Here is a 15,647-nt window from a genome sequence, read left to right as displayed (position 1 = left end):
GAGGCTTCCTTTCCCCTGCCCGCCAACAGTCCTGTAAAAAGGGGCCTGGTGGGACGAGGGAGCCTCAGAGGAGGTTCCCTCTCTTCCTGCTGGCTTTCACAGGGATCGGTGGCCTGCCCGGCCGTCGAGAAAGGGGCAGGCACCAAAGTCGGTGTCTGCCAGTGCCCTGGGGGCGCTTCACAGAGCACACTTCTCTCCGGGGGCATGACAGGAGCGCTTGTACTCCAAGTTTGTTGGGGGCACGAGGAGGAGCGCCGGCACCTCTCTTTCTCTAAAAGAGCCCTGGGGCTGAAATACAGCATGCTCAGACGCGCTTCAGTAATTCATGGGGCCCGGCTGCGGCGGTGATTTTTAGGGTCGGGAAAGCGCTTCCAAAGTGCTATATAAATGACTCCACAGCCCTCACTAGGCGCTAGGGGCCCAAAGCAAAGCACTCTTCAGGCGCTTCACAATTTAAGAGAAACCGCTCCTCATGCGCTGGAAACAGGTGGTTGCAGGGGTCAGGGGCCACAGCACCCTACCCCTGGGGGACTAAGAATCCAAGAAAAAGGAGCACAGAGGGTAGGGCCCAGCAGCAGGCCAGCGCAAGGGAGATGTAGGCAGATGGCAGTCTCTCCTAGTGACCAGCAGGTCACAGGGCAGCACAAAAGCAGCAGTCCATGGCGGTTCCTTGGGAGTCCCTCCAGCAGTTTGTGTCCAGTTCTAGGTAAGGTCCAAAATGTCTCCAATTTGTGGGGAAAATTCCCCTGTACTTATACTCAGTCCTTACAATGTTTTGCAATGGTAGGGAGAGGAGGTTCCAGCCAGTTACAATTGGTTCTGGGAATGCCCCCTCTCTTCAGCACAGGCTCCAAACATCAGTGGGGGGTTAACGGACCTATTGTGCGAGGCCAGGACACAGCCTTTGCAAATGTAGGTGTGCCCTGCCTCTCCCTACTCTCAGCCCAGGAAGACCATTCAGTATGCAGATACACCTCTGTGACACCTCTACCCTCCCTGTGTACAGGCTGTCTGAAAAGTATGCACAAAGCCCCAACTGTCACTCTGCCCAGACGTGGATTGGAGTCAAGCTGCAAAACACCAGAGTCATAAGCACAGATAAATGCACATTTTCTAAAAGTGGCATTTCTGTGAAAGTAATAAAAAAATACACCTACACCAGTAAGCAGCATTTGTTATCACCATCACAACCATACCAAACACGCCTGCGCTACCACGCAAAAATCAGACAATACCCCCTACAGGGCATTCCTAATGCAATCCTATGAGAAGGCATCACTCACAGCAGTGAGACACCAAGTTAGGCTGTTTGTCACTACCAGAACAGGCCACGCAACCTGGCACATGTCCTGCCTTCTACATACATGGCACCCTGCCCATAGGGCTAGCTAGGGCGTACTTTAGGGGTGACTTCCATGTAGTAAAAGGGGAGTTCTGGGCCTGGCAAGTAAATTTAGATGCCAGGTCCCTGTGGCAGAAAACTGCCCACACAGGCCCTGCACTAGCAGGCTTGAGACAGGTTTGAAAGTCTACTTCAGTGGTTAGCGCAAGCAGCACTGCAGGTCCACTAGTAGTATTTAATTTACAGGCCCTGGGTATAGAGATACCACTGTACAAGGGACTTACAAGTAAATTAAATATGCCAATTAGGTATAAGCCAATCATACCAACTTTAGATGGGAGAGCACCTGCACTTTAGCACTGGTCAGCAGTGATAAAGTGCTCAGAGTCCTAGAGCCAACAACGAGAGGTCAGAAAAATCAGGAGGAAGGAGGCAAAAAGATTGAGGATGACCCTGCGTAAGGAAAAAAGTCCAACACGACCTCCTACCAGCCTAAAGCCAGGGGAGAACAAATCAATACCTTGATGTACTTCCCTGATTGGGGCGATAGAACAAGGACCTAGGCCCACAACAGCAGTGGCATGTTCCCGTTCTACGCCTTCCTGACTCCACTTGGATCTCTTTGTCAATGCTTCCCAGGCAACCTAGACCAATCCACGGGGGCTCTCTAGCTGCCAACGGCCAGAACCAGGCCCCAAGTGTAGGAAAGTATCATCTTGCCTGGCATGTTATCCCCATTTTTACTTGTGTGTCAGTTTGTTTTTACTTGTCTCACTGGGATCCTGCTAGCCAGGACCCCAGTGCTCATAGTTGTGCCCTGAATGTGTTCCCTGTGTGGTGCCTAACTGTGTCATTGAGGCTCTACTAATCAGAACCTCAGTGCTTATGCTCTCTCTGCCTTTAAAATTGTCACTGCAGGCTAGTGACCATTTTTACCAATCCTGATTGGCACACTGGAACACCCTTATAATTCCCTAGTATATGGTACCTAGGTACCCAGGGTATTAGGGTTCCAGGAGATCCCTATGGGCTGCAGCATTTCTTTTGCCACTCATAGGGAGCTCAGACAATTCTTACACAGGACTGCCAATGCAGCCTGAGTGAAATAATGTCCACGTTATTTCACAGCCATTTTACACTGCCCTTAAGTAACTTATAAGTCATCTATATGTCTAACCCTCACTTAGTGAAGGTAAGGTGCAAAGTTACTAAGTGTGAGGGCACCCTGGCACTAGCCAAGGTACCCCCATATAGTTCAGGGCAATTTCCCCGGACTTTGTGAGTGCGGGGACACCATTACACACGTGCACCACATATATGTCAATACCTATATGTAGCTTCACAATGGAAACTCCGAATATGGCCATGTAACATGTCTACGATCATGGAATTGTCCCCCCATTCCAAATCTGGTATTGGGGTGCCAATCCCATGCATCCCCGGGGCTCCAGCATGGACACCGGGTACTGCCAAACTAGCTCTCTGGGGTTTTTACTGCAGCTACCGCTGCTGCCAACCCACAGACAGGCTTCTGCCCTCCTAGGGTCTGGGCAGCCCAGTCCCAGGAAGGCAGAACAAAGGATTTCCTCTGAGAGAGGGTGTTACACCCTCTCCCTTTGGAAATAGGTGTTAAGGACTGTGGAGGAGTAGCCTCCCCCCAACTTCTGGAAATGCTGTGAAGGGCACAGATGGTGCCCTTCTTGCATAAGCCAGTCTACACTGGTTCAGGGATCCCCCGGGCCCTAACTGGCGCAAAATTGGACAAAGGAAAGGGGAGTGACCACTCCCCTGTCCATCACCACCCCAGGGGTGGTGCCCAGAGCTCTTCCTGTGTGTCCCAGACCTCTGCTATCTTGAATGTAGAGGTGAGAGGGCACAATGGAGGCCTCTGAGTGGCCAGTCCCAGCAGGTGACGTCAGAGGCCCCTCCTGATAGGTGCTTACTTGACTAGGTGGCCAAGCCTCCTCTGAGGGCTATTTAGGGTCTCTCCTGTGGGCTTTTCTTCAGATAATTAATGCAAGAGCTCACCAGTGTTCCTCTGCATCTCCCTCTTCGACTTCTGCCAAAAAACGACAGCTGACTGCTCCAGGACGCCTGCAAAAATGCATCAAAGTAGCAAGAAGACTACCGGCAACATTTTAGCACCTAATCCTGCCGGCTTTCTCGACTGTGTCCTAGTGGTGCATGCTCTGGGCGCTGTCTGCCTTCACCCTGCACTGGAAGCAAAGAAGAAATCTCCTGTGGGTGGACGGAATCTTCCCCCTGCTTTTGCAGTCACCAAACATGTGCTTCACCGGTCCTCTGGGTCCCCTCTCATCGTGCTGAGCGTGGTCCCTGGAACACAGAAGCTGGATCCAATTGACCCCGACAGTCCAGTGGTCATTCTGTCCAAATTTGGTGGAGGTAAGTCCTTGTCTCCCCACGCCAGACAGTAATCCTGTGTACTGTGTGAACTGCAGCTGCTAGGGCTTCTGTGCACTTTTGCAAGTAACTCTTCGTACACAGCACAGCCCAGGTCCCCAGCCCCCCGTCCTGCATTGCTCAACTCGCTGAGTTGACCACCGGTTTCGTGGGACCCTCCTTTGTAGTTTTGAGATGACCGCTGTTCTCAGTTTTCTTGAACCCGTGTTCAAGTACTTCTTCTGGTGCTGCCTGCTTCTGCGTAGGCTCTCTGTCTTGCTGAGCGCCCCCTCTGTCTCCTCCTCCAAGGGGCGGCCTCCAGGTCCTTCCTGGGCCTGGGCAGAGCACCCATTTTCTCCAACTGCGATCTTTGCAGCTAGCAAGGCTTGTTTGCGGTCTCTCTGCGTGGAAACAACTCTGCATCCTCCACCACGCCGTGGGACATCTTCTGTGGAAAGGAGAAGTTCCTGGCATCTTCCATTGTTGCAGAATCTTCAGCTTCTTCCACCCAGAGGCAGCCATTTTGCACCTTCATCCGGGGTTTAATGGGCACCTGGCCCCCCCCGCCCCCCCCCGGACACTTTTGTGACTCTTCTCTTCGACTTGGTCCCTGTTAGAAATGGGGTTTCTGGTTGGCTAGGGTATGCACCTCAGCCAGGCAGAACCCCCCCACTCTAGTCACGGCAAGGGAGTTACACTTCCAAGATAACCCCTGCTCACCCCCTTGGTAACTAGCCCCAGGGGCACAGCAGCCTGTCTCCACTCCACTTCCATTCAGTTCAGGGGCTCTACCCTGCCACTGATCCACCAACCTAGGGTCCGCACCCATAGGTTCCACAGGGGCTAGAGGCGAGGCTCTCCTCCCTCTACCCCTCCATCTAGAATTCCACCCTCCTCTCCTAGGAGGGGTATCAGCAGAATCCACACTTGCCAGGGTGCTGGGTACAGCAGTCCTGCACAACTCTTTTGCCAGCCCAGGAGCACTACCTGGCGACTGACCACCCAACCTAGGGACGACACCCTTGGGTTGCACCTGGGTCCGGGGCGGGCTTCCCACTCCCTGAACCCCACTTCCAGAGTCCTGCGTCTCCCCACCTCGGGAGAAGCCACCAGAAGTTTCACACAGGGGAGTGAGCACACTAACCGCTCCCTCAACCAGGTCAGACTTTACCCCCTGAACTGGTCTATCCAGTCCAGGGACGACACCCTTAGACTGGACCATGGCCCAGCAAACCAGGACTTACTTGGGAGCTCACCTACCCCCTACCAGATCAGAGCTTACCCCCTGAAATTGGCAATCCAACCCAGAGTCACCACCCTGCTGTTGAACCATTGCCTGGCGCACCAGGACTTCCTGGGGGGGCACACCTACCCCCCACCAGGGAAACACCTTCCCCAAGCGCCACACAAGAGTCTGGCTGGCGCAGGTCTCCTGACCTCTTCCCATCTGACATAGTCTGGATTCCCCCCAGCCCAGAAATGGTCTCACCAAGGTCATTTTTGGGGGCTCTGCTCTCAGAGCTGACTCCTGATCCTCCAGGTTCTCCACTGGGGCCCACAGCCCCCTCTCAACCCTACGCCTGGTTTTCCGCCTCCTCCACTCTGGAGTGAGACTACCAGACAACAGAACCGGTGGAACGCTATCAGCAGCCATCCGCCCGAGTTCTACTGGCAAAGTGGGATCCCTCTGAGCAGCTGGCCCGACGGTGCAGGCTAGGTTCCCATCCTGGCGTCCACTCATGGAACCAACCAAGCTATGAGACCGGGTCTCTGACATCCTAGGACACAGCCCACCCCCACTCCCTCTCCTCTGAGACAAGACATGGGATCCCGAACCCCTCTCATACTGGCACCTACCTGGGACACAAGCCTTTCCCATCACACCTGGTTGGGAAACAGCTAGACCACTCTCATTAGGAACACCCCACTAATGCAACACCAGACCCTCTGGTATGCAACTAGAAGTCCGCCTCCTTTGCAAGCTCCCTGGGGTCAGAGAGCTCACACGCTGACAGGTGTTGGCGTAACTCTGAAAAACAACAACGAAGCAGGTGCTCTCTGACAATCAGATTAAACAGCCCTTCAAAATTGTTTACTGTGCTACCCTTCATCCATCCATCTAGTGCAATGCAGCAATCCTCCACAAACTCCTTCCAAGACTGGTGGGACAGTTTCTTACCTCCCCTGAATCTCTTTCTATACTCCTCAGGGGGAAAACCATACTTCACAATCAGTGCGTTCTTTACAGAGGAGTACCCCTTCCTGTCACTCTCTTCTAGAGTCAGTAGGGCATCCCTCCCCTCCTCAGGAATATAGCTCCCTAGGCCAGTCCCCCAATCCTCTCAAAGGATCCTGCGCTCTACCAGAGCCCTCTCATATTCCTTTATCCACTGACGTATGTCACCCCCCCATTTGAAACCTAGGTACCAGATCTATGGGTATGTGAGAAACATCTTTCCTACAACACTCTACATTGCTGCCACCACTGGACTCCACATGCAGCGCTGGTGAGTCCAGAACCTTCAGACTGTGCTCTAGAACAAGTCTTTCTCTGGCAAAGGCCCTTTCTGCCTCTGCCATCCTCTCCTGTACTAAGGCCTACTCCAACTCAGCCCTTCTCTCCTCAACAGCTAGGCGCGCTAACTGCAACTTCAGGTCCCTCTCTTCCCGCCTATCTCTTAGATCATCAGGTGTCAAGGAATGAGAGGTAGCCCTGCTTCTTACAATAGACCCAGCAAGGGACTTCCTATCATTGGGGTCTTCCCTGTCAACTGGCGTCCCCACCCGGTCATTCTTACCCTCCTGATCAGTCTCTCCACCACTCTCTATGGATGAGGTCTGGGAGCCCTCCCATTGGGAACCCTCGCTACACTCAGGATCCTCAGGGTACCCCCTAAGCAACAACCCCCCCGGGTATATGTCACAAACCTTTCAAAGAAATTCAGATATCTCCTGAGGTCCCCTTCTATAGACAGCCCTCTCTCTCTACAGAACCCCTCTAATTCCTCCTGCGTGTAAAATGCCTGGTCCTCTAAATCAAAGGTAAGCCCCATTTTTTAAAAGGTACAAAAAACCCAAGTGTGAGAACTGAAAACAGGAAAAATGACCAGAGAGAAAGTTAAGAGAAGCAAAACATGTGATGGTCTAAACGCCATCCTTGTAGTGAAACGAGTCACAATGGTATTGTGCAAGCGCAAGTCCTATCCTCACTGCTGACGACCAATGTTAGAAATGGGGTTTCTGGTTGGCTAGGGTATGTACCTCAGCCAGGCAGAACCTACCCACTCTAGTCAGGGCAAGAGAGTTACACGTCCAAGATAACCCCTGCTCACCCCCTTGGTAACTTGGAACGAGCAGTCAGGCCTATCTCAGAGGCAATGTGTAAAGCGTTTGCACAACACATGACGCACTATCCCCACCACAAAGGAAACACAACACCATATTATATGAAAATATACTGTATTGTACACAATGCAATTATCAGACAAAACATCACATATTAGTACTATCCTGCCACCTTAGCAGTTGTCAGAACGTTACACATTAGTTACTCTGCAAACATATAACACACAGGTTACTCTGTATTCTGCAACATAAGCAGTGGTCAGGAAACACGATATTACACCAAGACACTTGTCATAAGAATATCATAAGACACCCATAGTAGGATCATTAGAAACAAATGGCAAGTCATAGGACTACATATCAGCAAGTCATTTCCATAAAAGGAACATTTGCACACATATGTAAAAACATCAAACAGGCAGGCAATATATCAATCAGCAAAAGTCTTTAGAAAGAACTTTAGATTATAAGATATTGGTCCTTTAGAGAGTACCTGTGTAAGATGAAGCGGGCACCTCCAGTGCCTCGAGAACGAAGAAAGTGAAAAAAAGGGCCCCCCTGCGCTCCTCGGCGCAAAATGGGGGCCTCCCTTATCCTTTAGACCAGAGGAGGGCAGCATGCACCGCCTCCCTTTCCTGGACGGGCCCCTCTGGGGACCCATGATCACTAGGGGCCCCCCTGGGCCTCAACTGGCCCTCACAAAGTCATGCTCCCAGTTTGTTGGAGAGAGGATGCTTCGGGTGTCGCGGGGTCACGAGGAGGAGCGCGCCGCCTCCTCTCTTTCTCTAAAAGTGCCCTGGGGCTGAAATACAGCATGCTCCAACGCGATTCAGTAATTCACGGGACCCGGCTGCGGCGGTGATTTTTAGGGTCGGGACAGCGCTTCCAAAGCGCTATATAAATGACTTTACAGCCCTCACTAGGCGCCCAAAGCAAAGCACTCTTCAGGCACTACAGAATTTAAGAGAAAGCGCTCCTCATGCGGTTGAAACAGGTGGTGGCAGGGGCCTGGGGCCACAGAACCCTGCCCCTGGGGGACTAAGAATCCAAGACAAAGGAGCACAGTGGGTAGGGCCCAGCAGCAGGCCAGCGCAAGGGGATGCAGGCAGATGGCAGTCTCTCCTAGTGACCAGCAGGTCACAGGGCAGCACAACAGCAGCAGTCCTTGGTGGTTCCTTGGGAGTCCCTCCAGCATTCTGTGTCCAGTTCTAGTTAAGGTCCAAAATGTCTCCAATTTGGGGGGAAAATTCCCCTGTACTTATACTCAGTCCTTACAATGTTTTGCAATGGTAGGGAGAGGAGGTTCCAGCCAGTTACAACTGGTTCTGGGAGTGCCCCCTCTCTCTTTCAGCACAGGCTCCAAACATCAGTGGGGGGTTAACAACCCTATTGTGTGACGCCAGGGCACAGCCTTTAAAAATGTAGGTGTGCCCTGCCTATCCCTACTCTCAGCCCAGGAAGACCATTCAGTATGCAGATACACCTCTGTGACACCTCTACCCTCCCTGTGTACAGGCTGTCTGAAAAGTATGCACAAAGCCCCAACTGTCACTCTGCCCAGACGTGGATTGAAGTCAAGCTGCAAATCACCAGAGTCATAAGCACAGATAAAGGCACACTTTCTAGAAGTGGCATTACTGTGATAGTAATAAAAAATACACCTACACCAGTAAGCAGCATTTATTATCACCATCACAACCATACCAAACACTCCTACACCACCCGTCATAAGTCAGACAATACCCCCTTCAGGGCATTTCTAATGCAATCCTATGAGAAGGCAGCACTCACAGCAGTGAGACACCAAGTTAGGCTGTTAATCACTACCAGGACAGGCCACGCAACCTGGCACATGTCCTGCCTTCTACATACATGGCACCCTGCCCATAGGGCTAGCTAGGGCGTATCATAGGGGTGACTTACATGTAGTAAAAGCGGAGTTCTGGGTCTGTCAAGTACATTTAGATGCCAGGTCCCTGTGGCAGAAAACTGTGCCCATAGGCCCTGCGCTAGCAGGCATGAGACAGGTCTGAAAGTCTACTTCAGTGGGTGGCGCAAGCAGCGCTGCAGGCCCGCTAGTAGTATTTAATTTACAGGCCCTGAGTATAGATAGACCACTGTACAAGGGACTTAAAAGTAAATTAAATATGCCAATTAGGTATAAGCCAATCATACCAACTTTAGATGGGAGAGCACCTGCACTGGTCAGCAGTGATAAAGTGCTCAGAGTCCTAGAGCCAACAGCGACAGGTCAAAAACACCAGGAGGAAGGAGGCAAAAAGACTGGGTATAACCCTGCGTAAGGAAAAAAGTCCAACAGTTTCCAATTCCAATCCCCATAATGGTAGTATTTTTAGACTAGGTTAGGCTGACCATTTATAGCCTTGACCACAGCTCTGGCTTGTTGAGCAACAAAAGTCAAGAATTGCCCCCAGGATCTTTACTTTCAGAAAGGATGGCGATGGATTACATGACCTGTGGAACACACACAGGGTAACAAGTCTAATTCTGCAGCCTTTGTTTTTACTTCGTGCTGATGGCTGCGAGTGGTCCCTGGCCCTTGCTTGTGGAGACCAGGAATAATGGTTTACCCTCAGAGAGAGGCAGAAAATGGAGAGCAGAGGAGGAAGAGAAAGCTAGGAAAGTAGTGATGAAAGGACGGAAGAAAATAACCTGTATAAGTGAGATTAAGATACAAAAAGAGTAGGGTAGTTGAAAAAAAGAGGCATTGCTTGGAACTAAAACTAGACAGGCTTAGTTGCAGGTAATCCTGGTATTCGGCACCACCTGCAGCAGGCCCCAAAGAAAAAGGTTGGCCCCCTGCCTTTATTTTTTTACAAATTAGTCAATGAGGATCTTCCATTGCTACAATCTAATTTGTGACTCTATTTTTGGAAGGACACTTTCCTTCAGCCATTGGACAAATTGTCAAGGCACAAGGTAATGCTGATTTCAATGCTGTTTATACTTTTGTGAGTTCATGTGATAGTGTTATAATAACTGTGCTAAGGGTCCTACCATGTTGAATAGTAGCCACTGGAGAGATGATACTTTAAACAGTCTACACGCCTGTGCATGAACATATCACAACTCACCTTATGTGAGAACTGATGGGATTAATGGGATCAATAAGGATATGGGTCAATGTTAGCCTTTTCATCTGTATGTTCGATTCCTGGTGTGTCAAAGAGTATTGTGTCTGTTATTTTGCCCTTGTCCGTGGAGAGGAGAAACTCTTCCCTTCTGTTGGCTAAGGTGATTTCAGTGCCACTAGCAGGCCTGACTTCTGATTGATAAATATGGTATTTAACGTCTATGTATTTTTACTGTTGTCTTGTCACCTCTTGTTCCGGGATCTTGCTGGTGATGGGCGGGGGGAAGTTGAGTTGGGCTGCTTGTTCACCAGGTTCTTTAGCCTCTTTTGACATTTTGTTATGAGAATTCAATTTTTAAAAAACAGAGAAATAGCACAATCTTCAGGTATTTATTTAAAAGTGGAAGTTTTTGTTTCTCACTGTTTGCAGTTTATCTTTCGGGTTTAGTTTAGAGTGAAAAATTATCCGTTTATAGAAGTTGAATTTATATCTGACCCTCCTTTTCTTTTTTTTTCCTTCCAACAGATGATCCAGTTATCACATCTGTATTTTCATTAAGCCTCGAACATGAAGAAGAAACCTATTCACAGAAAAGATTTCAACCAGAAGAAATTAAATCTGGTAAGGACTATGGGTTTACACATTTGAAAGAGCTTGGTTTAACCTTCAATACCTCTTGTTAATTTCTTGTACTCTCTGTTTATCAACATAGTGGCCCCAACCGGCTGACAAAGCTGTCCATCTGCAGACAGTATAGTATTGTCTGCAGATTAATAAAATGTGTGCAGAGCGTACTTCTTTATTGTTAAATCATTCATGTAAAACTTTAACATATGTTGTGTGTTCTCTTGGCGTTGCAATGTGTTAAATATTCTGCTCTAGACTTAAGCCTCCCTTCTCTAGCAGAGGCTAGCATACGGGTGAGATTTGAACAAAGACGTTGGCCGTGCACAGTACTTTTTTAATCCCAAGGAGTCCCAGTATGGTAGTGCTTACTTCAGAGCAATCACCCACAAAGAGAAGTGATGCTGAGAAGGTTTGTGTTTCTGTCTGTCATTTGCTGGAGCGTATGGAGGAGTGGGCTTGAACATGCCAACAGTTAGCACTGGAGAAACTTAGAAAGAGCCTTCTCAAGGAGGCTTTTAGAAAAATGAACATTTGACTGTTTCAAATAAAAATACATGTTTTTATTTTGCGGTACTGCTTTCTGCTTTTCACTAAAAGTGGTAATATGCACATTAAACACAGTGAGTTTTGTGACAGGTTATATTGGATTATATTGTTATCAAAGTAGAAATGCCCTTTGTAAGAAACAGCCAAAGCATGTACTTCATTAGTCAAGGTTCACATCTGCAGGTGGTGCACATATACACAACAATGCAGTAGAACACATCTATCATTGGATAATCTGGAAATGTAAAATTCCAGTGCCAACTGCCCCACCTATTTATCACTCTTAACAAACAAGATTCTGCAGCAGGTGCACCTTCATATATAAAAGGGCAAAAGGAAGAGACCTAAAGAGGCAATAAGGAATTCAAAGAAGAAAATTTGTTTTTCACTACTGCAAGGCCTATCTCTTTCATAGGATAACATTGGGATTACTGTATTACATTTTGCAAGTGTAATTCCCAATATGAAAGAGAAACTTTTGACAAGCTTGATGTCTCTAAACTCACAATTTAAAATCACAACTTATAGTGAAGTCGGATGCAGTTCTGAAAATGCCACTTTTAGAAAGTTGGAATTATCATACTTTAGTCATTTGGTGCCTACTGTCTGTCTCCAGTACCCGTCTGCGGCGCGGTGATAGCTGGGCGTGGGCAATCACTCTAGACAGCCACCCACAAAGGGACTTAGTTGTGACTGATAAGCCATCTACATCCTGATGGGCTATCCTGAGCAGGATAAGAGCAAGGATCTGACACACCTGAAAAGGAAGTGTCCTGTCACACAAAAGAGCTGCATACCGTCCTGTGGGGAGTCTGGTGCCAGGGCAGGAAGGGAGGGCCTCTGTGCACTTCAAAGGCCCTTTCCCCAACTTCAGAGGCAGTGCTGGGTATAAGTACTTAGTACACTTCTGGACCTGAGGGTACTCTGCCAGGAAGAAGGACTACTGTGCTGCTACAGTGACTGCCACTCTGCTGAGCTGCTACTGTGCTTGACTCCAGCTTTGCTGAGCTACCCTGCTGGGCTCCTGCCGGGAATGAGAAGGGATGGATCTGCATCTCTCCATCCTAGGACCAAAGTTATTCCAAGGGCTTGCTGGCTTTCCTCCTTTTTTCGGAAGTCTCAGGGACACAAAAGAATTCCAACACTTCTGCTACAGCTCCTGGACCCATCTTCAACCAGCTCCTTCCCCCCAAAAGGTTCCCCTCCAGCCCTGATCTTAAAAGTGGGTTTGTGGCTCTTAAAATCAAGCCTATGGGCTCTTCACGACCGTGAACAGGCCCGCTCGTATCGTAACTGGGGCATTGCATGAAGAATCAGCACAGGCTGCTGCAAGTTAGTCTCTTCACAAGGTAAGCATTGCCCTTCATGACAGGCAGAATCTTCTTGTCTGTGGACCACTGCCAGCAACACTCTCCTTGCTCCTGGGGAACTACTTCCCCACGAACAAGACTCTTGGCTCAATTCTGAGAAAGTAACACTTCAGCAGGACTTACTGGGACTGCATCCAACCCACCTCACCGGTCGGCCTGAACTTTTGGATTTACCCCGGTCTAGTGCAACTAGATATTCCCGTTTAGTGCTTTATGCTTTTCAGCACTATATTGCATTTTAATCTCAAAAAATTAATATCTCAACTTCTACTTATTGTTTTTTCCATTTCGGTCTTGTTCTACTCATAAAATTAAGCTCTATTTTTCTAAGCAGGTGTGGTGTCTTTTTGTGTGGTGTTTTCACTGCTTTACCATTTGCTGTATTGCACATACTTTACACATTGCCTCTTAAGTTAAGCATGACTGCTCTGTGCCAGGCTACCAAAGGGTGGGCACATGTCTTCTTTTAGTATCTTACCTACCTTGACTAGGATTGTGGTTCCTGCTTGGACAGGGTGCATTCCTCTGCCAACCAGAAACCCAATTTCTAACAGCGCCCTAATCTATTTGCGAACCAATGCTTTAAACATCCCATTGCTGATTAAGCTCTTCTACAATTTTATTGGTCTCTCAAAATCAATTGGGACAAGTCTTGTATGTTCCCCTTACTAAACGTACCAAAGGGATTGATGCAAACAGTACCTACCACCCCCGCCCCCCCTTCCATAGAAGGTGGACGCAATCACATATCTAGGGTACATAGTGTATGATGCCGAACAGGATCTCATAGACGTAAATCTAAGATGGATCCTAATGGCGACGAGGCAGTCCCTGTCGTTTTGGACTGACTTCTCACTTTTCCACTTGGGAAGGATCACCATTTCTAACATTTAGGTCCTGCCCAGAGTGCCACCCTCTATTTTCAGGAGTTACACATGATACTTGTTTACTTGATATGGGGGACAAGTAGGCACAGAGTTGCACTGGCACATCTATATTCACCCCTAAAGGAGGGAATATTGAGTGCACCCAGTTACAAATTATACTGTGCTATGCCCCAGTTACAGTGGACCGCGCACTCGCTGGCAAACATTCCCACCTGGGAGCAAGTGGACGTGAGGGATGAACGAGGAGAATTCACTGTTTTAGAATACTTGATGGAGGCAGCCCCAGGGATCAAATCGGATAACATATTGTTAAAATTAGCAAGAGGTTGCTGGAGAAAATATGTCCCACCACTGAATAGCACAGATACCTTTTCACCGGACCTGCCTTTATTTTCTTCGACCCTGATTAGGCCCCCTGAATACCCAGACCCGATGAACAGCTGGACAGAGGCTGGAGTGACAACATGAGGTGGCCTGATTGAGAATGGGTAATAGGCCACATTCACCAGTATCGGTGAAATGTAAGGGCTGGGCCCAAGTCAGTTTTTGCTGCATGGGTCTCAGACAATGGTGCTGCGACAGAGCTGGGGGGACCCATTAGCCATACCTGAGCTGGCCCTGGGTTGAACAGAGCTGTTGACACATGGCCACCAGCGTAAAGTATTTATGAATATATATGAGATCTTAAGACATCAAACAAAGCAATCGAGGCGACAACTAAAGGAATGGTAGAAAGCGAAATTGGAACAGGAATTTACACCGACTACGTGAAAAATCTCCCTAGAGTTGGTTAAAGGGATATCAATAAACGCAAGACTGCGCTATACCCAATTTAACATGCTTCACCATACTGACCTTACAATGCATTGGATAGGAAGTGTGTACCCTGGCACTTTCACAACATGCCTGCGCTGGGCGTAAATGGACGTGGACTTTATTCATATGATGTGGAGCTGTTCGGTAGTAACCTGATACTGGGAGGAAGTGCTTCGGTTCATAGAGGGCCTGACTAATGCTGTCCTCCCACTTGATCCCGCGCAGACCTTACTGAACGTGCTCCCCATCTGCAAATAAAAATTACATGTTAACAGATTTGTTATTCTTGCACAGGTACTACCCAAGCATAAGATTTGCTGTGGCCTGGAAGCGCATGGCAATCCAATTTACTAAAGTGCATAAAGGTGTAAAGAACCTCCAGAATGGAGATAAGGCAATGGAGAAATGGGGAGATCCATACGGAAACTTGGACGAGCTAATTGAACAATTGGAAAACAAATTGGACCAGCAACCCTGGGAGAAGACATCATAGAACAAGTAATTGAGGAGATGGAGAGGTAGAGGATGAAGGGGTGGCCACCCCCAAACCACAGGACAATAGGATGGGTGCATGCGGGACCCCTTCTGACCAATGGCAGTTGTACTCGTCACATCCCGACATGTCGCTAAGACACATAGCATAGCAGTATTGGTACCACACGTGTGTATGGCTTAGCCGGCACATAGTTGCCTATTCAGTGCTGATCTGATGTATTTGTTTATTAATTCTGAGGTTACTATATTAAAATTCTGTACAGGAGACAATACCCAAGAAAGACTAGACTCTATCTAAAGGCTATGACCTCCTGCTGTTATGCAGCTAGAGACACAGCGACATTGCCTGATTAACTTTGTATAGATGATCTAAACATTTATTTATCTGCATTGGATAAGTAAAACACCTGTTGATACAGAACAAAAAAATAATAGTGGTGTACCTATCTACATTTTCCTGTTTTGAAGACTGAATGCTACCAATGTCCACTGTTAAATGTTGCATATTAAAAAAATAAAAGATATAAAAAAAAAGAAATTGGGGAAAAAAAGAATGAAAATGTTATCAGGGATGAAAGTACACACTAATGTACTTTCAACACACGGCATACTCCACGGTCTTTTGCAAGCAAAATTTGTAATACAAGTTTGTTTTGCATTATCATATCAAGCACAACCATCACTTCATTGTTTATATGAGTGAATGCCCCAGCAATGTTAGAAG

General features: G+C 48.3%; 1 protein-coding gene and 1 long non-coding RNA gene across 10 annotated transcripts in view; one reads left to right on the top strand and one right to left on the bottom strand.

The window, feature by feature from the left end:
- Nucleotides 1-15,647, top strand: part of LOC138296083 (zinc finger protein 773-like) — a 464,416-nt gene that overhangs the window by 286,858 nt on the left and 161,911 nt on the right. For all 9 annotated transcript variants that reach the window (XM_069234910.1, XM_069234908.1, XM_069234906.1 and 6 more), the window contains one exon: nt 10,708-10,803. In XM_069234910.1, the coding sequence (XP_069091011.1) occupies nt 10,708-10,803 (96 nt within the window). The remainder of the gene's footprint in view (nt 1-10,707; nt 10,804-15,647) is intronic.
- Nucleotides 1-15,647, bottom strand: part of LOC138296084 (uncharacterized) — a 331,416-nt gene that overhangs the window by 232,303 nt on the left and 83,466 nt on the right. The window contains exon 2 of the long non-coding RNA XR_011203750.1: nt 14,468-14,676. This is a non-coding gene — a long non-coding RNA (uncharacterized lncRNA). The remainder of the gene's footprint in view (nt 1-14,467; nt 14,677-15,647) is intronic.

The sequence above is a fragment of the Pleurodeles waltl genome, chromosome 5, assembly GCF_031143425.1.
Source record: "Pleurodeles waltl isolate 20211129_DDA chromosome 5, aPleWal1.hap1.20221129, whole genome shotgun sequence".
Taxonomy (NCBI): domain Eukaryota; kingdom Metazoa; phylum Chordata; class Amphibia; order Caudata; family Salamandridae; genus Pleurodeles; species Pleurodeles waltl.
This window is presented reverse-complemented; position numbering and strand designations above follow the sequence as displayed.